This window comes from Notamacropus eugenii, chromosome 3, assembly GCF_028372415.1.
Source record: "Notamacropus eugenii isolate mMacEug1 chromosome 3, mMacEug1.pri_v2, whole genome shotgun sequence".
NCBI classification, from domain to species: domain Eukaryota; kingdom Metazoa; phylum Chordata; class Mammalia; order Diprotodontia; family Macropodidae; genus Notamacropus; species Notamacropus eugenii.
Window position 1 is genome coordinate 472,888,060 of NC_092874.1, and position 27,417 is coordinate 472,915,476.

At 46.4% G+C, this 27,417-nt stretch overlaps 1 protein-coding gene across 3 annotated transcripts in view; it reads right to left on the reverse strand.

The window, feature by feature from the left end:
* Nucleotides 1-344: 344 nt before the first annotated feature.
* Nucleotides 345-27,417, reverse strand: part of MLH1 (mutL homolog 1) — a 60,586-nt gene continuing 33,513 nt past the window's right edge. For 2 of the 3 annotated variants that reach the window (XM_072598907.1, XM_072598906.1), the window contains 10 exons: nt 16,848-16,941; nt 15,929-16,082; nt 15,115-15,455; nt 12,353-12,489; nt 10,124-10,232; nt 4,453-4,516; nt 3,371-3,535; nt 2,646-2,738; nt 1,989-2,102; nt 345-671 (listed from right to left, as the gene is read on the reverse strand). In XM_072598907.1, the coding sequence (XP_072455008.1) occupies nt 504-671; nt 1,989-2,102; nt 2,646-2,738; nt 3,371-3,535; nt 4,453-4,516; nt 10,124-10,232; nt 12,353-12,489; nt 15,115-15,455; nt 15,929-16,082; nt 16,848-16,941 (1,439 nt within the window). In that variant the 3' untranslated portion in view covers nt 345-503. Of the gene's footprint in view, nt 672-1,988; nt 2,103-2,645; nt 3,269-3,370; nt 3,536-4,452; nt 4,517-10,123; nt 10,233-12,352; nt 12,490-15,114; nt 15,456-15,928; nt 16,083-16,847; nt 16,942-27,417 lie in introns of all 3 variants that reach the window. The other variant, XR_011964821.1, reaches the window with a different exon arrangement.

The following is a 27,417-nucleotide window of genomic DNA, read 5'->3' on the forward strand; positions in this document are numbered from 1 at the left end:
TTTCTAGAAGTCCCGCCAGGAACCCTCCTTGTTCTCTTCTACAGTAGCCGCCTTTCATGACGTTCTCATCATCCTTAGAATGTGATGGTCTAGCTGAGATCAGAGGCCTCCTCCCACCTGCATTGACAGGAGATGACGCTGACTACAGGGGAGGAGCAGGGTGGAGCAATGCACTCCCCTTCCCAGTCCAGCCCATCACAGGTCTGGTTTTCCTGAAGGGGCTCCCCACAGCTGGTCTGGGCACCCACTGCATCCCTGGCATCCCCCAGGGTACTTTGAGGGCCACATGCAGGGCCAGCACCTCGTAGGCACCAAGTGTTTCCTGGATTGAGTTGAACCACAGATGCAAATAACAATTTATTTGAACACGGGGGGCTGCTGTCATGGGGCCTGGAAAGGTTAACATGTTGAAACCAGCACTTAACCCCACCTTGATTCTGAAGTCGCTGGCCAGTCACTGCAAGGGCTGGACAGACAATCCCCAACCTATTCCAAGTGAAACTTCAGCACCTCTCAAACACTTTATAGAGATCTGGCAGATTGGCAAGTTGCAGGATGCTACCGTCCTCGGAGAAACATTGAGGAGGTAAGAGGTGTGACCGGAAGGCTTTGTAGAGTATGTGCTCCACCGTCCACTTCCAGGAGACCGAAGGGGATTCACACTCTTCGTTCTGAAAAAAGAGGTTAGATGCAACTGAGCAGGTTCCCAGACTTGGTCTGGCACATGCCAAAGATGACCAGGCTGGATGACCTGACATCCTCTCCTGCCCAGTATCCCCTGTGGGCATGCATGCCACCTGCTCAGTCACTGCAGCAACACCACAGCCCAAGGTGGGGGTGGGTATTCTCTCAGAAAAGAGACTGCCCTGACAGATGCCCTCTCACCAACTTCCAAGCACTTAGCTGCCCATCGTGATGTTTCTCTGGTGCTGGCAATGACTATGCGGGGAATGGATCAAGCACTCCAACACAGCCTGTTGAGTGGCCCTCACAGTGGCCCTGAAATGCCTGGGAACCTGACACTGAAGTTGGCTTCATGAATGAGAAGATCTCACTGGGTCCAAAGAGCTGGAGTGGAGACTCTGGGCCCCAGCGTCTGGGTGGGCCTGGCTCTCCCTGCTGTCGCTGCAGCCCCTACGTCCCTGCGGAAGCTCTCTCCCCATCAGCCCCTCAGCCTGACCCACCGCAGCCCAATGTTACGTTGGCCTGAGAGCCTCATGTCCGTTTTCTGCCCCGTTTCCCCAGAATTAAAGTTCTTTGCCAAGGTGGGGGTGCCTCGTAAACGACTGTCATTTATCCTCAATCCTCTCTGACTACTTCAATACAGACAGAAAGGACTTTTCAGGATAAGGCAAGTAGAAATTATTTTTTCCTTAAAAAAACTGAGCCAAGGAGAATGTGGTGACCTGCCCATGTCTGCTAGAAAACCCAGACACTCTGATGTTGCTGTGTGGCCACATTTGTGCTCCCTCCTTTTCCCTGGGGAGCATCACCACCTATGTGGACTGGACTTTCTCTGGACTGTGATAAAGCCAGACCGCTAAGACTGGGGAAGCAGCAAAATCTAAGCTGGCGTCCTACTCGTCATCCTCAAGCAGCTGGGCTTCTTTGTTCCCACGTTCAGTCAACGTTCTGGCCCTAAGCCCCAGACTTATCTTGGCTGCCTGGCCCCTGCTGGCTGGTTACTGCCGCTTTCCGGAGGGCTGGCTGAATATTCAGAATGACTGAGGGCCCAGGGACTCTGTATGTACATGGAACAGCTTCACCCATGGAGAAAGGCTCTAAGAAGCCTGCTTTCATCTGGACCCCACAAACTCATCCCCCATTTCTCATTCCAAAAGGCTAGGTTCACTGACACTAAAGTTTCCAAAAGTTACACTTAGAATCACCAGAAGAGCTGAAGTTAGGGACAAAGCCCCAGATTCTTGTGCCCTGAGGACCAGAGCAGGGACACCTAGTCACTGTGAAGTCAAGGAGGGATCACTGACCTCTTGACCAGAGAGAGTGGACTCCTCCACTACATACTGCTTCCTGATGGAGTAAAACATCGCGCACTCTTTACTGAGGCTTTGAAAACATTCCTTTTCTTCATCCCAGTTTACCTGTTAGAGAGAGACAGAGAGAGAAGCTTGCTGGGAATAAGTGAGGACTCAATGAAAACACGGTTGTATGAGTTTAAATCGGCTCAAACACCTTCAGGATAGTGGAAGCTCCTGCTGGGACAGTTGGGAACTCTGGCCCCAACCAGCAATTCTACCCTGACCCTCCAGCAGCTCTAGGGTTTCCTCAAGGACTCAGGTCTGAGCCTGCCCAGCCTGGGCCCTTCCTCTCCCAGAGCAGTGGTGTCCCTAGTTCTGGCCACGCACCCAGCCCACCACAGATCATCTGTGACCACAAATGTCACAGCTGCACCTCTAACAAAGAAAGGGAAGGAAGGTGGGATCTGTCCAGTGGCCACCTTGTAGACATCCTCCTGGAGGAGTCTTGGCACTCGGGGCCATTTCTCTGGGGTCCCAGCTGTTCTTCCCTCCCAGGATGGGCCTGATTCCGCCTAGGGCCACCTCGGGAGGCCTTTCTCTTCCCTTTCATTCCCTGCCTGGATCTGGCATGTACTCAGCCTGAGGGCCCAAAGAACAGCTGCTTACCTCAGTGGCCAACCGAAGGACAAACATGGGAAGCCCCTCTAATGGGGGGACATAGTTGTCAATCAGAAGAGGCAATCCAATCAGGTTTCCTTCCTGCCAGGGAGACATGGAGGTAAAAAAAAATCCCACCAAAACCAAAGGATCCACCCTATTGCCACATCCCTGCAAGGAGAGAACCTTGGGAATGGGGCTTTGGGGATCGGCTCAGGAAATGGTGCCAAGACTCCTGTATCTTCAGGATTTCTTCAGTCCTGGCCTAGGGAACAGTCACATTCTGGAATGAAGTGTGTGCTTCTCTTTTAGGCATGGAGAAGGCAGACTGCCGAGATGAGGTCCATGGGGTATTCAGTGATGCTTCGGGCCTGACGTTACCTGTGCCCCCTCTTTATCCATTCCCAACTAAAACACACAAATCACTCCCCTAGACATGCCACAGAGGCCAGAGTGAAGAGGGGCCGAGGTCTGTGGGACACCCATCTGAGCCTTCTTCCTCGGTGGGCTTCAGGAGCCCTTCCTTTGACCTGGTCATTTGCTACAGTGAAGCCGGACATGGGTTCCGTGTTCTCTCCCTCTGGGGCTTCCCCCCACCCTGTGGATCCTGGCCACAATCAAAGGAACCTCAACTGAAAGGCAAAGGAGAAAGATTCTCATTTCAGGTCCTGTTTAAATCATTCATACAAAATCATCCCCTCATGTCCAAGAACACAAGAAGCAAATGACTACACCTCATCGATTTCCAGGGAGAAGTAGTCTGCAAGCATCTCGGCCTTTTTCTTCAGAAATTCAACAATGTACTCCGCAAGCCCCTCCTTCGGGCCATCTTCCTCTGTCCAGCCACTCTCTGGATGGTCCAAAGCGAGCATGGCCAGGTCGTACAGGGGTGCCGGCTCCTGGCAAGGTATAGGGGCAAAGATGAGCAAAGACATGACGACATCATCCCCAGGGGGAGTAGACTGGACTGTGCACATTTGGGCAGCATGATGGCCGCTGTCCTGGCTCTGACCAGGAGCAGAGGCAAGAGGAGGCAAGCTTGCTGAACACCAGCATGATCACTGTCTCCCACTGGCACCTCCACTCATCGAGTGTACAGGAGGGAGGACTTCCTCTATCAGGGGGCTGGGCACTCTTAAATCTGGTTTTTGAGAGCTTGGACGTCCTCCTTGGACAACTACTGGCTCCTATCCTTTGACTACTTGTCAGTGGGAGAATGTCTCTTATTCTGAGGAGTTTCAATGGACATATAGATCTTAGTCTTATAAAAACTTGGTACAGACCTTTTTGCTTCCAGTTAAACAGTTTCTCTTTTAATGTTAGCTGCACTGGTTTTGTTTATGCAAAATCTTTTCAGTTTTATGCCATCATCTGATCTTCTCTAGACTCTGTCTAGTCACAGGAAGCAGGGTTAACATTAATCTGATTAATCTCCAGGAGCAGTTCTGGTGAAGCGGGGCTGGTAGAGGATGAGTGTGCAAGCACATATGCATGGTGTCCCTCCAGCTGCCTGCCCAGGGACTGAGTGCTAGCTGGAAGGTTCACACTTGCTCCACTAGGGTCCGGTAGAATTAATGCAAAACTGCATGGCTTTCACAATGAGGAAGGACAATATGGCTTCCATACTGTCATGTTTAAAACTGTCGCCATGATCCTTGGAAGTCATACAATGGAAAAGTACCCCCTAGGTGCATATTGGAGAATGCTGGACAAAACAGATGAAATACATGCAGAGTGCTTGGCTCCCGAAACCAAAAGGATATCTGTTGAACTTAATTGAGTCAAAAGAGACAGTCCCAACAAGGAAGGGCCTTACCGATAATCTTAGCACTCCAAAATTGGCAAAGTCATAGATGAGTATCTGGTAGAAGAGTTCTTCACTGAAAAGAGAAGAAAAGTATTTAGGGGAAGGTGAGCTGAGCAGGACAATGATGCCTGTGCAGTGGTGGGTGAGAGTCAGCCCCCAGCCCATCCTTGGCACGCACTGGCTCCGAGCCCAGACGAGTTACTGTTGCCTCTCGGGGCTATGGACAGCACACTAAGATGCTGCTGAGACTGGTGAAGGGAGTGCCCTCACCCTGGAGTTCTCTTCCCCAAAAATATCTGGTTCTGTCTCTTTGCTGTCCCACACAGGAAAGCCAAACACTCAGCTTCTCAAATGCAGGGGTTGGTCTTACGCTTTTCCTTAATGTGACCCCTTTGGCAATCTTGTAAAGTCCATGGACCCCTTCTCAAAATTATGCCTTCAACTAATCGAAGGAAATACTCAAGTTTAGTGAAAATAAAGACTTAATGTCCTCCTATCAAGGCAGCTAGTGACACAGTGCATAGAGTGCTAGACCTGGAGCCAGGAAAACCTGAGGTCAAATCTTGTCTCAGACCCTAACAGCCGAGTGACTCTCTGTGTCTGCCTCAAATTTCCTCCCCTACAAAATGGAGACAATACCAGCCTTCACCTCCCAGGACTGTTGTGACAATCCAAGGTGATCCTATTTGGAAAGGGCTTAGTACAGTGCATGGCACACAGTAGTTCTATGAATGTTTATTCTCCACCCCCACCCCCTCCACCTCTAAGTTCATGGACTTTCTCAATCTATCCATGGATCAGATAAAAATGTCTCCTTTCATGGGCCACAGGTGAAGACTCTCTCTTCCTGGAACTTGATTGAGATAGGGGCTCCATGCCTTTCCTCCTGGTTCCCCTGTACACACATACACATGCATAGCACACACTCTGTAATGGCAAGCAAAGTAGGATCTTTTGCTATTTTTGTTTTGGTTAATCAAGTGCCTGTGACTGAATAACATGATTAAAGAAGGCCCTCTGGCTCTGAGGTAAGGTTTTACTTTAGGGCTCACTCACTGGAAGTGTATGGCCAGACTAGACTCTGGGAAGCTGCCAAGCAGCCCCCTGGCTTTGAAAACTAGGTGTTAGTGATTTTCTCTGGTAACTATGTGTGTATGATCAGACTTATCTGTCTGTTGATCTGTGATGTATGTATTGCTTATGTCAGGCATCTGGAAGCCCTGTCTGTCAATTTTGATTTCTCTGTATTTTTTCTCAAGTTCAGGGTTCTGACTTTCCTCCCTAAACTAAGTGAATGATACATGTGCTTGATTGAAGTGATTGCTGACCCCTCAAAAGTTGCTTTTGTTTTATAAATGCAGATCCAAGAACCTGTACAGCAGGCCCTCCTGCGTATGCCAGGGTGCTTGCTTTTACATTAGAGTGATGTGGATGGGATTGCATAAATTAAAAGGAAAGAATGGGTTTTTGTGGGACTTGGATAATTGTCTCTTGTTTCCCAGTTGTGGTGGCTATGGTTCTATGGAGCTCCAGAAGGTAGGGATGGCCAGAGCCAGGGCTCAAGTGGATTAGCCCAGCTCCTGACTGTGCAGGAGGAGTGAAGGCCCTGAAAGTGTATTGTATTCAGAATCTAGACCAGGGCAGTGAGAGCTAGAAATGGGGCCGTGGAGCAGGAGTAGAGAAGTGCCAGACAGTGTGCCAACCTTGGAGAGGTGGAACGGGAGAGGAAGTTGGAGAGGAGAACTTGCTGGAGGAGGAAGAACCGAGGAGCACAGAGATCAGCCCCAGGGCAAGAAGGGGACTGTGCAGCAAGGCACTGAGTGTGCTTTTTTTTGCAGCATTCTCCTGGGACAATTTGGAACTCAGGGGGTGGAGTTGCCAATGGTTGGGGGTGAAGTGCCCCATACCCTCAAGATCCCCACCCTGATGGCTTTGTTGCCCAGTCACCCCTCAAGCTTGGAAATGGGGGTTGGAGCATTGTTAAGAGTGGGACTTGGTTCAGTAGAACCTGCACCTGAGAGTGCCTCCAATGGCAGTGTGGGAAGGACACACTCCTGAGAGGCCTTTATTTGGACACTTTGTTTTGGATTGAGGAAGAAGGAGCTGGTTGCTCAGTTCCCAAAGATTGATGTCATGTTATATGTTCTGCAAATGTGAATTATGTTGTATTTACTTAAGTAATGTTAATGCTAATCAGATGCAAGTTGCCCATGTAATGGCTGTGAATGTACTGGAGCCAAACGTATTGATAATGCATTTTTGTTTATTGTTAATTAATTTTGCTTCTTAATGGGAAGAAGATCTTTCCCATCCATTAACAGGCCCATGTAACCTGCTTAAATCTCCTGGATTTAGGATTGCAAAGTATAATGCCTCTATTTGTTCCAGGATCCATGACCATTTAGATTGTAAGGGCAAGGATCCTGGAAGGGTGGATTGTAATGGCAAGCAAAGTAGGATCTTTTGCTGTTTTTGTTTTAGTATATAATTAAGTGCCTCTGATTAAATAATGTGATTAAAGAATCAATGGGCCTGGGAAGATCTGTAGGAAGGTCCACACCTTTTGTTAACGAGGCACTGGTTCTCAAGGGCTGTGATGCCCTCTGGATCTGAGGTGAGGTTTTACTTTGGTGCTTACTGATTGGAAGTGTTTGCTGCCCAGAGAAACTCTGGGAAGCTGATCAACAGCCCCCTGGCTTTGAAAACTCAGCTGTTAGTGCTTCTCTGGTAACTATGTGTGTATGGTCAGACTCATCTGTCTGTCGATCTGTGGTGTATGGATTGCTTATGTCAGGGAACTAGAAGCACTGTCTGCTGATTTTGATTTCTCGGTATTTTCTCTGAAGTTCAGGGTGCTGACTTTTTCCCCTGAACTAAGTGAATGATACATGTGCTTGATTCAAGTGATTGCTGACCCTCAGAAGTTGTTTCCTTTTACAAAAGCAGACCTAAGAACCTGTACAGCAGGCCCTCCTGTGTATATTGGGGTGCTTGCTTTCACACACGCACACACATGTGCACACACACATGAAGGCCTTGGCCCCTTTCTTCCCACAGCTCATTCTTCCAATACCAAGGGCTTTCCTTCTCAGGTCACTGTCTCATGTGTCACTTGGGTACAGCCATCTCTCCTAATGGGCCCTGGTCCACCTCAAGGCCCCATGGGTTCTTGTACTGCCTCCTACATGGCTTCTTCTGCTCTCATTGCTTGCACATCCAGGGGCCAAGCTGCCAAGCTGCTCCAGAAGAGGGGCCACCCAGCTCTGCCAGCATGGATGTGTCCTGGGCAGTGCTATGAGGAGCGCACTGTGAGCGTTCACCTGGATCTAAACCCCCGCTCCAGTACATCTGATCACACACCCTGCTTTTCTGGCCCAAATGTTTAAGCCAGTCTCTTTAAAACTGCTGCGGATTTAAGTAAGGCAGATGTCCATCAGGAGTCAGGAATGTTTGGAGAGCATGCTAACAATACCACTCACTCATAAAGAAGCATAATGTGTGCTCCCTCACAAGAACGTTGCCCAAGTATCAGTAAATCCATTTTAGAGATAAGTAAATGGAGGCAGGGAGAGATCTGCTCAGGGAACAGTTAGTAAATGTTGGAGCCAGGATCAGAATCCAAGTTTATCCCAATTCTACTTAGCAACCCTAATACTCAGAGATGGTGAGAATGCCTGTTGAACATTCTAAATAACTTTCTCATCATCAACAGGGAATTCTTCTTTTGTCTGGGCTCTGGAGGATTTGTTCCATAACATGGTGTAGTGAAGAGAGTGCTGGGCCTGGAGTCAGGAAGATCTGAGTTCAAATCCACCTTCAGACACACACTAACTATGTGACCTCGACTCTAAAATGGGGATAATGCAGCCTCAGTCTCCCAGAGTTGTAAGGATCCAATGAGGTTGTGTTTGCACGAAACACTTAGTGTAGTGCCTGGCACATGGCAGGGGTTCTGTAAATGATTATTCCTTCCCTCCAAGAAACAGCAATGAACACTCCAAAGGTGACTGAACAGACTTGTCCCACTCTGGGAGAGTCTGCTGGGACTGAAATACAGTCTGCAGCGGGAGAGGCTGCACCTGAGGAGTCTTCAAGCCTTCAAGCATGTATTTTGTTTCGGTCTGGTGACAAGCTTGGCAGGTGGTGCGGGGCTGGCCTGGCCTTGCTACACCTCGGGACCTGAAGGGCCTCAGTTTTACTCTATAGAAGGCGGCTGGACCACACCTCAGTCCATGGGCCCATGGCAGAAACTGTGCGTGGTCAGTCCACAGCCTCTAGGCTTCTGGAGGTGATACTCACATGCTCCAAGCCCTGCATCCACTGCAGGACTGACAGGTCAGACCTCCATGGCCCTGCACCACCCCCACCCTCCCACACACACAAAATTCAGGGAGGAGGGGACCAGAGCAGTTACAGTGGAGCCCTAGCAGCTCTCTGCTCTCTGCAGCAGACATAGTCTGGGAGCGTGCAGACTCACTAACCCTAATCCTAATGCTAAATGGTCTGGGAGTGCACGGGATCTCTTTGGAGACAGCAGACCATTTCTTGCGTCCTTCTAGTTTGGTGGAGACTGCCAACCAAAGCTTTCCAAAGCAGGCCACCTCCATGCCTGGGCCTCTGACAAGAAGTCAGTCAGGCGATACTCACTATGGAACCCACAGCAAGATACTTCATAGCTATATGTCTCAGTTTCCTCATCTGTAAAATGGGGATCATAATAACACCCATCTTGTAGGGGCGTCATGAGGATCCAACAGATAACATTTGTCAAGTGCTCAGCACAGTGCTGTGCCCACAGGAGGTATGGCCCACAGAAATGTTAGATGTTATCATCCTCACAGTTATGGAAAAGGCCACATTAATATCAGGGAGGGGAGTGGGGTCCTGGACCCTGTAACCATGTTCTTTTCTGGACAAACAATTCAGACAAAACCAGCAGAATTCTTGTCATAAAATCCTGTAGAATTATTATTTTAAATGCCTCCTGACAAATATCAGGCTCATTTATGGAGTGTTTCTGGCCTCCTTCCATGCCACAGGTGCTATTTTGATGAGACACAGATACCGCGCCCCCCCAGCTCCTCAGCCCACTCGGGGCTTCCTAAGGGTCCTCAAGTGACAGAGCCCCAGGCAGCCTGTGGCCAGGCCTGGATGCAGGCAGCTTCCAGAAGTGGCGGGGGAGAGGTGTGAGAAACCTGGGCTTCCTCTGGGGGCGTCCATTCCTCCATGTACCATAACCAGCAGGACAGTTCCCCAGAAGCCATAGACCTCCAGCCAGGGAGCTCCCTCACTGGACACAGCCTTGGACATCTGTCAGTACCTTTCACTGGAGGCTCTCTTCTGGGGCCTCCAAGGTCAGAGACTTTCCCCCCCAGTACCATGTTGCCAAAGCTGAGAGCACATGGAGGATGGTGCTATGCTCCCAAGTGGGCCCGGTCCACCATTCCTGCCCTGGGAAATCCTCCTAACTGGCTTTACAACTGCAGCCAAAAGGCCTTTCCTGAATTCTGATAACCCCAGAAGAGGGGGCGTCATGCTGTGTGCTTCGGGGCTGGCCACCTTGTAGGGTGATGGGAGAGGGAAAATGTCTTCTTTTCCAACCCCATGTTGGCTCTTCCTTGCACTCACCACCCACTCACAGCCTGATGACCTGTGATTTTGAACTTACTCATGATGTTACCTGAGTTTAGTGGTGTTCAGAAGATATAGCTTGGTCTGGTACTGGGCCAAGGCCCACTGTGGGCTCACGCAGCCTACAAAGGAGTGGTTGCGCAGCATCTCCTGCAGAGCTGAAAAGAGGATGCTATCAGACTTGGAGCTGGCCTGACTCCCTCAGGACCTGCCTCCCCTCCCTGATCAGCCTAGGCAAGCACAACCCCAGAACCAAGGGCCCTACTATGATAGGAGTCCTTCGGACCATCAGGGCACTCAAGTCTATGGATTAGAAGGCCCCCAGGCAGTGAGGCAGGAGCAGGGTCTGCCCAGGCTGCCTCAGGACCCACTTCCTGGTATGGTGCACCCACCAGAAGTGCCTTGGGCAGAGTGTGGCCAGGCAGTGCGGACTGAAAAGAGGCAGAGCTGGCACAAAGGGCTGCGGGTATTCCCAGACATCAATCATTCTTCTGCTTGGCTACTGGACTCATTCCAGCTTCCACCCCATGGAGGAGTCTGGACATGAAAAGAAGGCTCTGGAATCTACTGTTTTAGGAGTTGGGGGGGTAACAGTGAAAGAGGAAGCCTGTGGGGGGTGCATAGTCACTTGTGAAGGGTGGAGGGAAGGGCTGTGTTGAGTGGATCTCCCCTTCACAACCTTTGAGTCCCTTCAAACTGAGACGATGTGATTCTATCAGCACCTCAAGTGAAGTGAAGGGCCTCTGACTGCCTTGAGGCAGCTGATGCCTCAGCGCATACTGTGCAGCATGGTCCATGGGAAGAGCCAGGCAGATGTGGGCACACCCTGGCTAAGTCCCCTATGCTCTCAATGTGCCAAGGGCCACCTTACGGCTCCACAGGGCAGGGAAGGCGCCTCCTCTCCCAGGAATCCATGGGCCCTCTCTAGCTTGGGGCAGTGAGGTGGCCTCCTGGATACAGCAGTGGGCCTGGAGTCAGGAAGACCTCTATCCAAATCTAGCCTCAGGCATTCACTAGCTGCATGACCGTGGGTGAGTCACTTTCCCTGTTTACTTCAGTTTCCTCAAGAGTAAAATGGGGATCATGACAGCTTTCACCTTGCTGAGCTGGGAGGGTCAGATGAGACACTCATCAAATGCTGAGCACAGCACCAGGCACATAGCAGGTGCCACCCTACTACTCCTTAAACCAGTTACTTCCCTTTAAAAATCTAGGGCACAGGGGGCTTAGTTTTTGGAAGAAGGTTTGTGTGCCAGACAAGACTCTGAGCAGCTGCTAAGTAGCCCCCTGGCTTTGAAAACCCAGATGTTGGTGCTTCCCTCTCTGGTAACTGTGCATATGTATGTAACGGTCAGATAGTTGGATCTGTCTGTTGATCTGTGATGTATGTATTGCTTATGGTCAGACAGTTGGGAACCCTGTCTGTTGATCGTTATTTCTCTGTCTGTATTTTCTCTGAAGTTCAAGGTGCTGACTTTTCCCTCTGAACTCAGTGAATGATACATGTGCTGGATTAAAGTGATTGCTGACCCCGCAAAGGCTGCTTTCTTTTTATAAATGCAGATCCAAGAACCTGTACAGCAGACCCTCCTGTGTATGCCAGGGTGCTTGCTTTTACATTAGAGTGATGTGGATGGGATTGCATAAATTAAAAGGAAAGAATGGGTTTTTGTGGGACTTGGATAATTGTCTCTTGTTTCCCAGTTGTGGTGGCTATGGTTCTATGGAGCTCCAGAAGGTAGGGATGGCCAGAGCCAGGGCTCAAGTGGATTAGCCCAGCTCCTGACTGTGCAGGAGGAGTGAAGGCCCTGAAAGTGTATTGTATTCAGAATCTAGACCAGGGCAGTGAGAGCTAGAAATGGGGCCGTGGAGCAGGAGTGGAGAAGTGCCAGCCAGTGTGCCAACCTTGGAGGGGTGAGTGGTGGAATGAGAGAGGAAGCTGGAGAGGAGAGCTGCCTGCTCACAGATGCAGGTGGGAGCTGGAGAAGGAGGAACTCAGAGTTGGTGCTTCCCTCTCTGGTAATCTTGCATGTGTATAATAGTCAGGCAGCTGGATCCGTCTGCTGACCTGTGATGTACGTATTGTTTATGGTCAGGCAGTCAGAAGCCCTGTTGGTCCTTATTTCTCGGTATTTTCTCTGAAGTTCAGGGTGCTGATTTTTCTCCTGAACTAAGTGAATGATGCACATGCTTGATTAAAGTGATTGCTGACCCCTCAAAAAAAAAATCTCAGGCACATCCAGCTTCTTGGTCCCCCAGGAGAGGGGATCATACACACCTTCATGGCCTCTCTTGCTAATCTCTTCTTGCAGAGTCAACACGCTGGTGAGCTTGACCACCCGCCTCCTTGGGCAGCAGGCCGCTGTCATATCATCCTGCGACATTTCGACATCTGAGTCTTCCCTCGGCCTCTTCCTGCAGGAAAAGAAATGGAGAATTAGAAGATGGAACATGTAGGTCACCGGCCTGCTTTCATGGATGTGTCAGACTCACTGTAAGGTAAATGTTTTCATTGGTCACCAAGAAGAACGGAGACTCCCTGTGTGTCTCTGGCACCCCTGCATTTCACAGGTTTGTCACAGTACAAAGATTAGAACTTGAAGACATGCTGTCTAGCTTTCTTTCCCCAAGCCCAGGCTGCTTGGCCCCACCATTCCCCAAATCTTGACCACATACACTGGGACACACACACCCCCATGCTAACTCATGAAAAGTCAGAACTACACTGATGATTTTAATTAGAATTAAGAGAAAAAGAAATATACTGCCTAAAGGTAATGTCCAAAATAAAAATTTATCAGTTTTAAATATATATAAACAGTTTTGTAATGTGATGTTAAAAAGAGAACTCTGTAGGCTTGAAGTAAACAAAAATCTAATGACAAAGGCTAATATCTCTCCATTAAGAATATGATAAATCCAACCAAAAGATAAATATCAGAAATGAAAGGTCCATAGAATACTTTTTAAAAATCAGATTTAACATATAAGAACTACTGAAAAAAGCAAAAAAAAAAAATTATTTTTTCAACACACAGTTAACATACACACTAAATTAAAAATCAGAAATTCCCCATTTACAGATCGCATTGGAGACCTCCTAGATCTGTAGCAAGAGAGCTGATCTCAGCCCCAGGAAGAATTGCCCTGGCCCTCCCCAGGCCTTGCCTACGCCCTCCAACCAGAAGGCTCAGGCCTGGGACCGAAGGGCCCTGGGAGACAGAGCCCCCTTCACAAGAAGCTCACCGCTACAACATCATGCTCTAAACAAGCAAACAAAAAAAGGGGTTTCCCCTGAAAATCACAATGTTTTCAGCGAACTATGACCCACTGAGTCAGACATCGGTGCTCAGAGACAGCAATGAGAGTCACTGAGTGATTCTCTGTCCGTAGAATGGGCGTAGGGCCTCGTTCCTGCTCCAGTCCAGTGATCCCACAAACTCATGTCTGAGGTCAAGAAGGGAATGACAAGACAGTGACCACGCTCCGGGAAGAGCAGGGCATGAGGCTTCCCTCTAGGTGTCTCAGGGCACCAAATGCCAATGTTAGCAGAGCTAAGAACATATAAATGGATAAAGATGATAAACAGAAGCTGGAGTTTTCTGAATAAATGACCAAGAAAAACAAGAACAAAATTTGTTAATCAAATAGAAAGTTAAAAACACCAAATTACCAAGATGGAAAATATGAAGGAGCAGAGATATCACAAGGAGAACAAGAGAAATCCAGAAAATCACCAGAGATGAGCACGTTTGAAAATGGAAAAGGACAAACATTTACAAAAATATAAAATAGGAGAAAAATTTTTTGAAGGAAGAAATAAAAATTGTTAAGAATCACAAGAAAACATGCTCGAGTTAAATAAAAAGAAAAAACAAAGGACAAGATTCTACCTTGTAAATATCAAATTGGCAAAAATAGCCAAAGAAAAGCTGAGAAACAAAACTAGCCCCACCCCCGACAGAGCCAGCCACTTACCACAGGGAGGCCTGGGAGGAAGCAGGCGCCTCTCTGTGGGCAGGAGCTCAGGAAAGAGCGCAGGCCATGGACAAGAGCGTGGGCCACGGGGAAGAGCGCAGGCCACAGGGAAGAGCGCAGGCCACAGGGAAGAGCGCAGGCCACGGGGAAGAGCACGGGCCCACGGGCAAGAGCGTAGGCCATGGGCAAGAGTGCAGGCCCACAGGCAAGGGCCAACACACCCCCAAGTGCCCCAAGCTCTGGCCCCAGGAGCCCAACTGAGGGCGCTTTGTCTTAAAGCTCTCAGAGCTTCAGGCACTCAAACAACCAAAAGGAGGAAGAGGAATAACTCTAAGAACTCTGGGAAGCCCCTATACAAGGTGGCAAAGAAGGAAGTTGGCGCAACGCGAAGGGCCTGCACACACCATGTGCAGGAGTTTTTAAAAAACCAACAGTCAGTAGGTTAAACATTCTGGGTATGTTTGGAGATTTGCACACCATAGGTTTAAATATTCCTTATTAACCACTCCTCTGGAGGACAATGCCCTCCTACCGGCCCCCCAGGAGCCATGCTGGCCTCCTCCCTCCCTCTCGCTCCCAGATCCAACATGGGGCCAGGCCCATCCATTGCACCCCAGCAGCTTCCCTTCTGTCCTGGACACTGCCCCCACACCCTCACAGTTGGATTACTGCCATAGGGGATGGTAGTGGGGCTGCCCAGTACCTCCTCCATTCAGCCACCAAAGTGATTTTCCTAAAGCACACATGCGATCATGTCACCTTCCCACACACAGTAAACTCCAAGGGTTCCCTATGCCCTCCTGTGCTCAGCCTTCAAAGCTCTTCATAACCCAGCCCCTCCTACTTTTCCAGTCTTCTCACACCTTCCTCCCCCTTCACCTGACTGTTACTGAGTATGTTTAATAAAAGTAAAAAAATGAAGTACACCATCATCAGTCACCAACTGACCAACTGAAGAGCTGGGCAAATGGGGGCCTCAGTTTCCTCATCTATAAACTAGGATGCAGCAGCCCTTTGACCTAACATTGCTAACAAGGGACCCTCTCTCTCAAAAACCCTCACCTGTGGCTGTCTGTTTCATGGGGCTGCCCATCCCCTTGCTTTGGATTGTCTGGTGGCCCCATCACTTCTGCGGATGGCTCAGGAATCTCTGGTAGCTCCTCCATCTCATCGGGCCGGTTGGCTGCGGCCGCTAGCTGGGGTTCAGGGCTTGGGGCCGAGGGGTGCCCGACCGAGGATCTGCTCACAGGCTGCAGAAAAGCATCAAGCTTCTGCTCACGGGAATCCGTGCGGACCATCTGACGGGCGCAGACCTTGTCACTCGCTCCCTGGGTCGAGGCTGAGGCCCCAGCAGTGGATTTCAGCCCCTCGGTCACCGAGCCAGCGACACCTGGCAACAGAGTCTGAATGGGGAAGAGGAGGAAGGCACGGAATTAGGGGGTGCAGGACAGAGCCCAGTCTAGATTCCTCCAAGAGAGCACATATCAGCAACAAAGAGCCAAACCAGAGAACTGAGATGCTTTTCTGCTTCAAGAGGTTTTGTTCCAGAACATTGCAGATACTTCTGGAGATAACCCTTGGTTTTGCTTCAATGGCAGGGGTGTGCAGCTGCCATCAATGTCCCTCTCTGGCAAATGAGGAAGGTGAAATCCCTGGCCTGTGCCCAGTGGGACCCTCCAAGAAGGAGTCCCCCACAAGCACTGGGGGCAGTGCGGGGTCTCTGCTCTCCACACCCAGCTTCCCAGGATCCTGAGAACCAGAAGAAGGCTGAGGAGTTCAATGGTTGACCACAGAGCATGATGGGAAGGGACCTTGAGCTTGTCAAGTTCCCACATGCAGGGGTTTTGGCTGTCTCCATGCTCCTGGGCTCACCCACCTGTGTAAAGTAGGTACGCGAGGAGTTGGCGCCCAGGAGTTGGCCCTCGATGTGCTGCTGCACGCGCTCCAGGATGCTATCCTCGTGCAGGAAGTGCACCTCGTGCTTGGTGGGGTGCACGTTGACGTCCACATTCTGGGCGGCGATTTCCAGGCTGAGGAAAGAAGGGGGGAGCAGAGATGAAAAGCAGCCCCCCAGCCAGGATCTGGAGCCAGCTGGGATCACGCCGAGCCTTCAGCAGCCACAGCCAGAGCCATGTTTATCCCCAGATTTAAGGCTGGTAAAGCAATTTTGGGTAGGACCTTGTCTGAGCCACGCTGGGAGGGAGGCATCATCACTGTCCCTATTTTAGAAGATGAAACTGAGACAGGCTGAGGTCACCCAGCTAGGAAGGCTCTGAGGCTCCTCGCTGAGAAGGCTCAGCTGACTGGGCCAGAATCCCCTGGGTATCCTCAGTGGTCCCTGAGCCTAAGGCCCAGTGGCAGGGGGTCAATCAGTCAACAAGCAGCAGTGACTTGTCCAAGGCCCTACAAGCATGAGGAACAGAACCAGGGTCCAAGACAGGCTCCTCAGACTACACCCCGCTCCCCACCATCTGTCTGACCCTCCTTCCTCAGTGACAAGTAAGAACATTTGCTCCTCTGGGGCTCACCTGTTGCTCCCCAGAGCCAGAAACAAAGGAGAGACTTCATTTTAAAAGAGCCCCCTGCAGGACACCATCTCAGTCAAACAAGTCACAAGCACAGGGCAGCCTTCAACCTGGGAGGAGGACCTCAACCACGTTTGGCAGATTCTGCCTGAAGAGGAAGGCAGGTTTATGGGAGGTCATCCATGACAGACTCGACCAGGGTGCTGCCTGAGCCCCGCTCTCCTCTCTGCAAGCTGATAGGCAGAAAGAGTGGATGGATGCTATGCTTACCTCAGGTAAAGAAATGGGTGTGTGTTCTTGGGCAGGTAAGCTGCATACACACTCTCCACGGCCTTCTTCAATGCGGTGGATTCCACTAATCGGTCTGGAAAATAGGACATGGGCCTGTCTGGCTTGTATTAGACTATGGAGCTCAATGCCACTGGTCAACTCAGGCAGCTCATCCCCTCCACTCAGGCCTGTGGTCCTGGAAGCCTTGCTCCATTAATACTGCCCCTTTTTGGCTCAGCCTCAGCCTTAGCCTCCTGGAGTGGTCAGCTGTGCCCAGCAAGCTGCCTCTGGCCCACAGTCTACTTCCCATCCAAGTGCCATCAGTGACTGTCTGCCATGGTTTTATGCCAGGCCTGTCCTTTTCCACACTGGGTGTCCCCAAGGCAGAGGCAGCATGCTTTGCAACACTCAGAGCTCTAGACCAGGAGTCAGAAGATCTGGTTCTGTGCCTTCAAACTTGGAGCAAATCCCTCCTCAGACCCTCTCAGCCTGGACTCCATGACTGTTAAGGTCCTGTCCAACTCCAGACATGGTGAACCCATCACCCTAAAGGGCTAACTGTGGCCCTCTTCTTTTAAAAAGAATAATAATAATGATAATTTCCTTCTCTCTGAATACATTCCTCACAGCTCCCCAAAAGCTGGGGTTTGGATTGAAGAGTAAAATAAATACAATGTTTTTCAAAAAAGCAGCTCAGTCAAAGCCCGGCCAATCTGGCAGCACATGGAGTGCTCCTGTCCTTACTCCCATGGCCGTCTCTGCCAAGGGAGGTGAGAGAAGTGATTGTTAATAATTCAGCTTTGGGGGAGACGCAGAGTTCCCTCTTTCTTTTCTATTTTGAAGGTGGAGCTAAACTTCTCTAACCAACACAACACAATCTTCCAAGGAATCCCCAGTCTCCGGTGAATTCCATCCAAACAAGCTTGGGTGGAGACTGGTCCTTTTGTCTAGGGATGGAAAGAAGACTGTCCAAAAGTGACGTGAGGTCCCTCTCAGCCCTCACCTTCCACTGTGCTAACCAATCAGACTTTACTGTTACTTCCCTTCCAAAATAACATACAGGCCCCAAGCCTGCCATGATCATCTCTAGTCTAAGGGAGATGGCCACATGACCATGTTTTTATTAATAACATGTTGGCCTTATTAATAAAATGATTAAATTACCCAGAAACTATGTCTCTTTTTAATCATCAGTGTTGGCTAAGCATGAAGGGATCAGAGCCTTGCACTCTAGATTCTTCACCCAAAACTCCACTACTGGCCCATGGGGAGAGTTTTCCACAAGGGGTGTCTGTTAGGACTCTGACTCTCCCTTTCACCAGTAAGTAGACAGTGTCTGGGTAAACTTCATATGTTTTGTATCCATCTAGATGTTTTTAACCTTTCCATCTCTGATTTTTACTTTCACGCGCTTGGTGTCTGTCCTCTTGAACAAGGGACAGACTACCTGCAAACAAAAGCCTCTGCCGAATATGCCTGGAAAAGAAGTCCTTTTGTTTGAGTCTTGGAGGTTTGAGCAGAGATGTGGGGAGCCACCTGAGGAATCTGGGGATCCACTCTGGGATTGGAAGCCTGACCATTCCAGCCCTTTGATTAATTTTAAAGAGTTAATATGGAGGAGTGGCCTGAGATGTCATTAAGATGAAACAGGCAAGCTCTGAGAGCACCTACCAATTGGTGACATCTTGGAGAACACACTGCGTTACAACTCTGCCCCAGAGGGAGAAGCCCTTTTAGGATTTTCAGGCAGAGGTGCTAGAAGGAATTAGGCTCAATGTTGAATGGGTGTGTCCCCAGAGGATGGGATGAGAGGGGGGCCAGAAGCAGGGGGCAGACAGGTAAGCACAAAGGCAGAGGGCACAGAGTTCTCCCAAGCAAGTAGCTTGTTGTCTCACCTCTGATTTCTGTGAGTTCTGTCTGGGAGTTTACAGTTGGGCAGGTGGAATCAGAGAAGGGATTTCTCTCCGAGTAAAAAGGCCAAGTTTATTTTTCTTTGTTGGGACTTTAACTGAAGCTCTGAGCTGACAATATCTCAGGCCAAGCAGCTCTCAAGTGAAGCTCTCAAGTTAATCAATGAGTCACTTAAAGCCACTGGGATTATGTTTAAATCAAATCCAGAAAACTGTCTTTGCCCACCTCCAGTCCCAATATATCTGACATCAGGGCAATGTGTTTAAAACTGCAAGAAGTCTTTTAAGACACTTTGTTCAAGGTTTTTATATCATAACTTCAAATGCAATCACTTTAGGATTTCAGTAATTTGTTTAAAATGTAAATGAACATGGTAAAAGCTGTTTTTATAAGTAATGTTGGTGAAAACTGTGAGAGGAATACAGCTCTCTTGATTTATAAATTATTCTGTGTTAGCTCTCTCCAGATTCTAAAAGGTGAACCGCAGCAGGACAAAAAAAGAGCATGAGGATGGCTTCTGATGGGGAATTTGGAGAAATGTTCTGTCAGGCAGGCAGCAGGCTGTGTAAGTAACATTTTAGGAGTCGCCACATGTTCAGAGTCCTTCTTCTTCCACTTGGCAGTTCCTGCTATGGGGGGGGGGGGGGGGTAGGGGAGGAGGAATCTGATAAAAACTTGTTCCTAAGTGTGGCAGAATGGATTACAATTGAAATCTGTTCTACATCATCACTTTGGAAAGCTTAGCTGTAAATAGTGAATCCCATAACATGAAATGATTGGAATACATCGCCCTTGTGTACAATAAAATACTAAATCACGGAAATTACAATTAAAGTTCTTTGTGATTTTGTTTGGAGAATAGATCCAAGTGCGCACTATCATTATTACACTGTGTCAGGAAAGCCGTGAGCTGTGTGGTTTTAGGCCAAGTTACTGCACTCAGGTCATTTGTAAGGTATATACAAACAATAGCTAACATGAATTTGATGATTTACTGTATTAAAAATATTGTTAGAAATGTGAATTCTTCAATTCTTTTGGGTTAAAAAGATTTGTTAAAAGACTGGTTGTAAAAAAAAGTCAGTAGCAGATTAGTAACTGAGTTAGGGCATCAGTACTTCAGTATTTTAAGATTTCAGGATCCAGTCCCATGCTTAGTGCAGTGATTCAACTTTGATCAAGAACTAGGAAATTACAAAGGAAAAGATTTTTAGAAGCCAGTCTTTAACCAGTGGAGAGTCTAAGAGAAAGGTTAGATAATCATCTGGTTAATCATGTCCACCCTCTTTAGGGATAAATCTGTAGGAAGGTCTTAATAAATCTAACACCACATAAATACTGGATATGGCAAAGATATTAGTTATTGTGATTATTACATAAAATCTTAAATGTTTCCTTGTATTGTTCAGTTATTTAATTATTACTTAATCCGACTATTTAATTCCTTCTGTGAAAACTCTTGAAGGGTTCTGCCTGGAGAGACTGGTCACCATGCCAGTATTAAGTCAAATTCCTTGGGTCTCTGCCAGGGCCTAAAAGCAGCAGGTATTTTGAGCTGACCCGATGAGAACAGGTGTGGTTCAAACTGTTTATAAAACTTTATATGTATTTCCTAGTATATGCGGCTTGAAGTTCCCTGGAGGATGGAAATGGGGAGCTGGACTGCTTAGGGTAGCTCTTTATTTGATAAGTCTCAGAGGTAAAAGAGGCAAAGGATTCTGTTTCTTGATTTAAGGAAGTAGAGAAAAGGTTGTAGGGAGCTGGGAATTGTCCTTAAAAAAAAAGGAAATATATTAATTTATGGATAATCATCTTCTTTCTTTTAAAGTGCTAAGAGTATTGGGCCTTAGAAATTAAATTAAAATGTTACCATTAGCAACTATAAATCTGGATTTGATTTGATTTAAGCTAAAATCTGTCCTGAAGGAACTAAGAATGGGGTCTGAGTGTGCTCTCCTGTCAGGATTATTACGGCAAATTACAACCTAACACAAAAAGGTATTTGTTGTTTAGCATTAAGAAATTTATTAGCTGCATGGTTCCAAGAAAGTCCTACTTCCAGAGTTCAGTACTGTGTAAGGGAATAACAACAGCCCCCACCTCCCAGGGCTGTGGGGAGCATTGATCACAAAACTGTAAAGTGCTTAACACAGAGCCTGGCCCAAGGCAAATGCTATCTGAATGTTAACTGGCCTTATTTTCTCTTTAATTAGATGTAATTGCTTCATGCTTGATAACCTGATAGGGGTTTTTAGAGGGGATCAGTATATAACGCCAATGTTGACGAGATGAATGAATTTCTGTGCATTCACCTGAACTGAGGCCCCCCCACTGGTGGCCTTGTTTAGGGTATTGTTATGTTTCTAAATTCTCCTATACTGTATATTCGCAGAAACTAGCAGCAATTTCTCTAATGATCTAGATATTGCTAAACTTAGAACTGTACTGTTTAAGAAAAAAGAGAAAGAATGGATTAGGAAGCTGTTGGGTCATCCTCAGCCCTGCTGACCATGTTGTACAATATTCTGAAGTACTGTGATTTAAGAACTTAAACTTTCAGTTCTGCCTACATTAAGAGTAAGTTTCACCTAAAATTATTTGGTTATCACTTATGCAAATTATGAGATTGTTAACTGGGTTATTTGGAGTTATCGTCATAATGTTAAAGCCTACAAAGTATTTACACAGGTATTTTAAAAGGAAAACTGTTAATTGTACAAAGAAAGACCTTGTAAAATCTCTTTTGTAAACCTAGGATGCTTAGAGCCATGTAGTCGGAAATTCTCACCAGCTCCGTGCAAGAGTTTTCTGTGTTATGGAATCCCTACTGAGGAAATGGGAATTTGTGTACAAAATGGGGGTGTAATTTTCAAGCCTGCTTCACACACATACACACACGCACACACACACACAGACACACACACACAGACACACACACACAGACACACACACACACACTCACACCCCTACTCACACACTTAGAGATTTATAGCAATTGTCCTGTGTTGTTTTTCTAGGGATGTAAGTGAGCTACAGGATATTCATTATCTATGCTGAATTCCACAACGTAATTGTTTTTCTTGATTTCTACTGATATAGTTAAAGACAAAGTGAAGAAAAAGATATTGAGTAAATTTTTAAAGGCATAGTCAACTTTGTTATTGTGATAAAGCTAATTACTGGGTATTTGTTTTTAGCTTAGAAAAACAGAATCTCCTCCCCATTTTAAATACCTTTTGACTAGAGGAAGATGGTATGGCTAGGTTAATTTTGTGGTAATTAGTCATTCATTTTGTTATAGTACTTTTGGGATTTGTTTATGTTAATTAAAAGACATTTTCCACCAACTTAGTCATGATAAATTCCAATCGTAAAGGTTTATTTTTGCTTTAAGGTTGAGTAAGAGAGATTGTCATCTCAGAAATTTCCATCTAATTTACTTCATGAAAGTTTAGTGATTACCCTTTTAACAACAGGATAAATTTTAAGCTGTTTTTAAGAAAAGGAAATAATATTAGGAAGGAATGTTTAAGTGAAAAAAAAATCTTTTGTAAAAGACTTTAGTGTGATTTTTTTAAAGTACTGATAAATTTTATTTGTAAGGTAATTCATTGTAATAATTTGATGCTATTGATACAACAATGTCTAGGCCTACTGTGATTAGGGAGACTGCTTGAGGATGCTGAATATTCTGAGTTTCATTCCTTGGATTGTCCATAAATGGGTGTTTTTGGAAAAATGTCAGTCAGCAGCTGAATGGATGCAGCATCTAAGATCTAAGGCTAGTGAATGGCTGTGCCTGGGAATAAGGTAGGGAGGTTACCTTGGGAAGGCTAAGGCTGCATTCTTCTTAATTCATTTTCCCACATCCACCTGCTTCCACAAGCTAGGCTGGTCACAGTGGTGTAGGCCTTGAGGGCCGGTTCTGATGCTATCATAACCAGGTCCCGGCTTACAACTCTTAGTATATTTCTATTATCAGGGCAGACAAACAGTGGAAGTTTGCCATTGGATCTATTAGTTATTAGATTAATACCAAGGTAACTACTGTAATAAGCCTCAAGGTTGAAAAGTCTTGCTCTCTTGATCTGCAGAGATCTATTCCATGGCAAGAGTTAAATTAATGCTTGAACTTAACTGTATGTATAAGATTCCACTCATGAAGTATCTCATTCCTTCTGAATGATCTGAGTGTAACTAGACAAATATAAAGAATCGTGTGAAACAAAGACAGAGATCTATTAAGCTGCAAGGTTAAAGTAAGGAACTTCTTTTGTTTTTGTTTTAAGGAATAGGATTTTAGTACAGACAGTTATGTTAGCGAAGAGCAGGAACTTAAGAGCTATCTTGTGTCACTTTAATAGGAAATCTAATTTTACTCAAGCTTGTTATTTAATCTGGGGTTAGAACGTGTGCAGAAATGCATGCAAACTACTTAAAAGTCACCCTACAAATGTCCCCACTGCTTAAAGAAATACTGAGAGCAGTAGTCTAGGTTTATGTCCATTTGGACACAGTTAAAACTGAACCTGTTTATAGACAATGTTTCATATAATCTGTTCTCTGTACATGATTTGGGATTATTATATTTATATGCCAAGTCTTTTGTCATTTGTTACTTATTAAAGCAAATCTTTTTTTGGTGCAATGTTGAATTAAGGAATGAAAAAGCATCTACTTCCCATGAGTACTAGTTATACCAAGAGAGGCTGATTTTCTGTGATGAATCTCTTATTGTTACCAATGTGAGATCACAGTATTACTTGTTATCTAGGATATGTGATTCTTGAGAGCTGAATCCACCTGAAGCTCTGATTATTGGAACTTGCCATCGAAGACCGTATGGGACGGTTAACTGATATTTATCTCGTATGATCAGGTATCCGGGTATGATCATCAAGGAAGGCTACTGAGCCAGTGCACTGATGATGCCAACAACCCTATGGATTTATGCACATGAACTGCAGGTGGAGTTCTCATGGGAAAAGTTGGGAGAACAATTATTGGCAAGGACTGAGGCAGGATTCTCCTGACTATTTCTTCAGTATCACTTTTCCTCTTGAATGGAAAATATTCCCCCTAACTGACTTTAAGCCTGGCTCAATGCGAACTGACCATGTGTATAACTTATGTCTGGAAATGACATTAAGATAAGAGAACATTTTCCCTTACATCCCTATTCTTCTTAAATGGAAAATATCTATAATCATGTCAGACAATCAGAACACAACTGAGTTACTATAAGATGATGCAGGTGATAAGATCTGATCTTATTTGGTCTGGAATTTTAGGCCTTCCTATACCTGAAACAACTAACTAAGTATTTAGCCTTGACCTTTGTTACTAGCTATGTATTCCTGTGTAAGGTAAGGTCCTTTAATTTCTCACAATAGTGTGGGGATAATTTGGCAGATGATGCAAAGACTTTTAAGACCAGGATATGATTCTGCTACTTAGTAACTATAACTGTCTCAGTTCTCTGTTAAGGAAAGGGATGTCAGTAAATTAGTTATCTTAGAAAAAAGAATGAGGGGTGGAGCCAAGATGGCAGAGTAGAAAGACACACATACGCTAGCTCTGAACCCACAGCCCATAAAATATCTGTAAAAAAAGAACTCCCAACAAATTCTGGAGCAGCAGAAGCCACACAACAACAGAGTGGAGATTTCTGTTCTGTTCTGTTCTGTTCCCTGAAAACCTCTCGCAAAAGGTCCGTCGCACCCCGAGGGAGCCAAGCCCAGCCCTGCCTTGGCTGCCCGGCACCAAGAGAAGCGGATCCAAGCAGGCTTCAGGGACAGAATCTCCAGCGGCAGCGCGGATCCCTCCACCCACAGGGCCCCAAAGGTTGGTGAGAGGGTCTTCTTGGCTGATGGAGAGGGGAGTGGGGTGCCCCCATAACTCAGGCCCCCTCGGGAGGCAGCAACGGGGACAGCAGCAGACCAGGGCTCCCCAAGCAGGCAGGAGCCAGGATCCATTGTTGAAGGTCTCTGCATAAACCCCCTGAGGGAACTGAGCCTGTGAGGCGGCCCTGCCCCCACCTGAGCAGCTGAACTTAATCACACACTGAATAGCAGCCCTGCCCCCACCCAGAGCCCTGAGGCTGGGAAGCAGCATTTGAATCTCAAACCCCAAGCACTGGCTGGGAGGATCCGGAGGCGAAGTGGGTGTGAAGAGAATATTCAGAAGTCAAATCACTGGCTGGGAAAATGCCCAGAAAAGGGAAAAGAAATAAGACTATAGAAGGTTACTTTCTTGGGGAACAGGCATTTCCTCCCTTCCTTTCTGATGAGGAAGAACAATGCTTACCATCAGGCAAAGACACAGAAGTCAAGGCCTCTATATCCCAGCCCACTCAATGGGCTCAGGCCATAGAAGGGCTCATAGAAAATCAAGTTAGAGAGGTGGAAGAAAAGCTGGGAAGAGAAATGAGACATGCAGTCAAAGCATGAACAGCAGATCAGCTCCCTGCTAAAGGAGACCCAAAAAAATGCTGAAGAAAATAACACCTTGAAAAATAGGCTAACTCAATTGGCAAAAGAGGTTCAAGAAGCCAATGAGGAGAAGAATGCTTTCAAAAGCAGAATTAGCCAAATGGAAAAGGAGATTCAAAAGCTCACTGAAGAAAAGAGTTCTTTCAAAATTAGAATGGAACAGATGGAGGCTAATGACTTTATGAGAAACCAAGAAATCACAAAACAAAACCAAAAGAATGAAAAAATGGAAGATAATGCGAAATATCTCATTGGAAAAACAACTGACCTGGAGAATAGATCCAGGAGAGACAATTAAAAAATTATGGACCTACCTGAAAGCCATGATCAAAAAAAGAGCCTAGACATCATCTTTCATGAAATTATCAAGGAAAACTGCCCTGAGATTCTAGAACCAGAGGGCAAAATAAGTATTCAAGGAATCCACAGATCACCGCCTGAAAGAGATCCAAAAAGAGAAACTCCTAGGAACATTGTGGCCAAATTCCAGAGTTCCCTGGTCAAGGAGAAAATATTGCAAGCAGCTAGAAAGAAACAATTCAAGTATTGTGGAAATACAATCAGGATAACACAAGATCTAGCAGCTTCTACATTAAGTGATCAAAGGGCATGGAATAGGATATTCCAGAAGTCAAAGGAACTAGGACTAAAACCAAGAATCACCTACCCAGCAAAACTGAGTATAATACTTCAGGGGAAAAATTGGTCTTTCAATGAAATACAGGACTTTCAAGCATTCTTGATGAAAAGACCAGAGCTGAAAAGAAAATTTGACTTTCAAACACAAGAATGAAGAGAAACATGAAAAGGTAAACTGCAAAGAGAAGTCATAAGGGACTTTACTAAAGTTGAACTGTTTACATCCCTACATGGAAAGACAATATTTGTAACTTGAAACTTTTCAGTGGGATTACATACACACACACACACACACACACACACAGAGACAGAGAGCACAGAGTGAATGGAATAGAATGGGATCTTATCTTAAAAAAATGAAATTAAGGGGTGAGAGAGAAATACATTGGGAGGAGAAAGGGAGAAATGGAATGGGGCAAATTATCTCTCATAAAAGAGACAGGCAAAAGACTTTTCAGTGAAGGGAAAAAGAGGGGAGGTGAGAGAAAAACATGAAGTTTACTCTCATCACATTCCACTAAAGGAAGGAATATAATGCATACTCATTTTGGTATGAAAACCTATCTTACAATACAGGAAAGTGGGGGATAAGGGGATAAGCAGGGTGGGGGGGATGATGGAAGGGAGGGCACGGGGAGGAGGGAGCAATATGAGGTCAACACTCATGGGGAGGGTCAGGATCAAAAGAGAGAACAGAAGTAATGGGGGACAGGATAGGATGGAGGGAAATATAATTAGTTCTTACACAACACTACTATTATGGAAGTCATTTGCAAAACTACATAGATATGGCCTATATTGAATTGCTTGCCTTCCAAAGGGAAGGGGTGGGGAGGGAGGGAGGGCAGATTGGCAGACAGGGGCAATTAGAACACTTGGTGTTTTGGGGTGGGGGGAGGGGACAAAAGGGGAGAAAATGTGGAACCCAAAATTTTGTGAAAATGAATGTTAAAAGTTAAATAAATTAATAAAAAAAAAAAAAGAAAGAAAGTTATTTGGCCCTACAGGACAAAAGAGAAGATGGAGACAAGGGCAGAGAGGGATGATAGAAGAGAGGGCAGATTGGTGATAGGGGCAATTAGAATGCTCGGTGTTTTGGGGTGGGGGGAGGGGACAAAAGGGGAGAAAATTTGGAACCCAAAATTTTGTGAAAATGAATGTTAAAAGTTAAATTAAAAAAAAAAAGAAAAAAGAATGACTTGTGATCTGTCCTGTAAACGCCTTAAAGTGACATCCACTTTTGTTAAGGGTAATTCATTTGAACAGGGCTAGAAGTTGAAGATATTTTATTATAAATAACTTACTTAATATGCACTTTTAAAATCGATTACTTACTGTATTTATACATCCCATCCCAGAACCTTTCGTTACATCTGAAGTTAATATGGCAACTTTTAAAGGAATTCATTTTTGTACTAGAGTCCATCTTCTTATAAAGAAGGTTCTGTTCTCAATTCCTTCGCGGACTCTCATCTGCCTAACAGGGGAATGAGTAACACCAGCTACAGAAACTGGGCTCTAATTTTCCT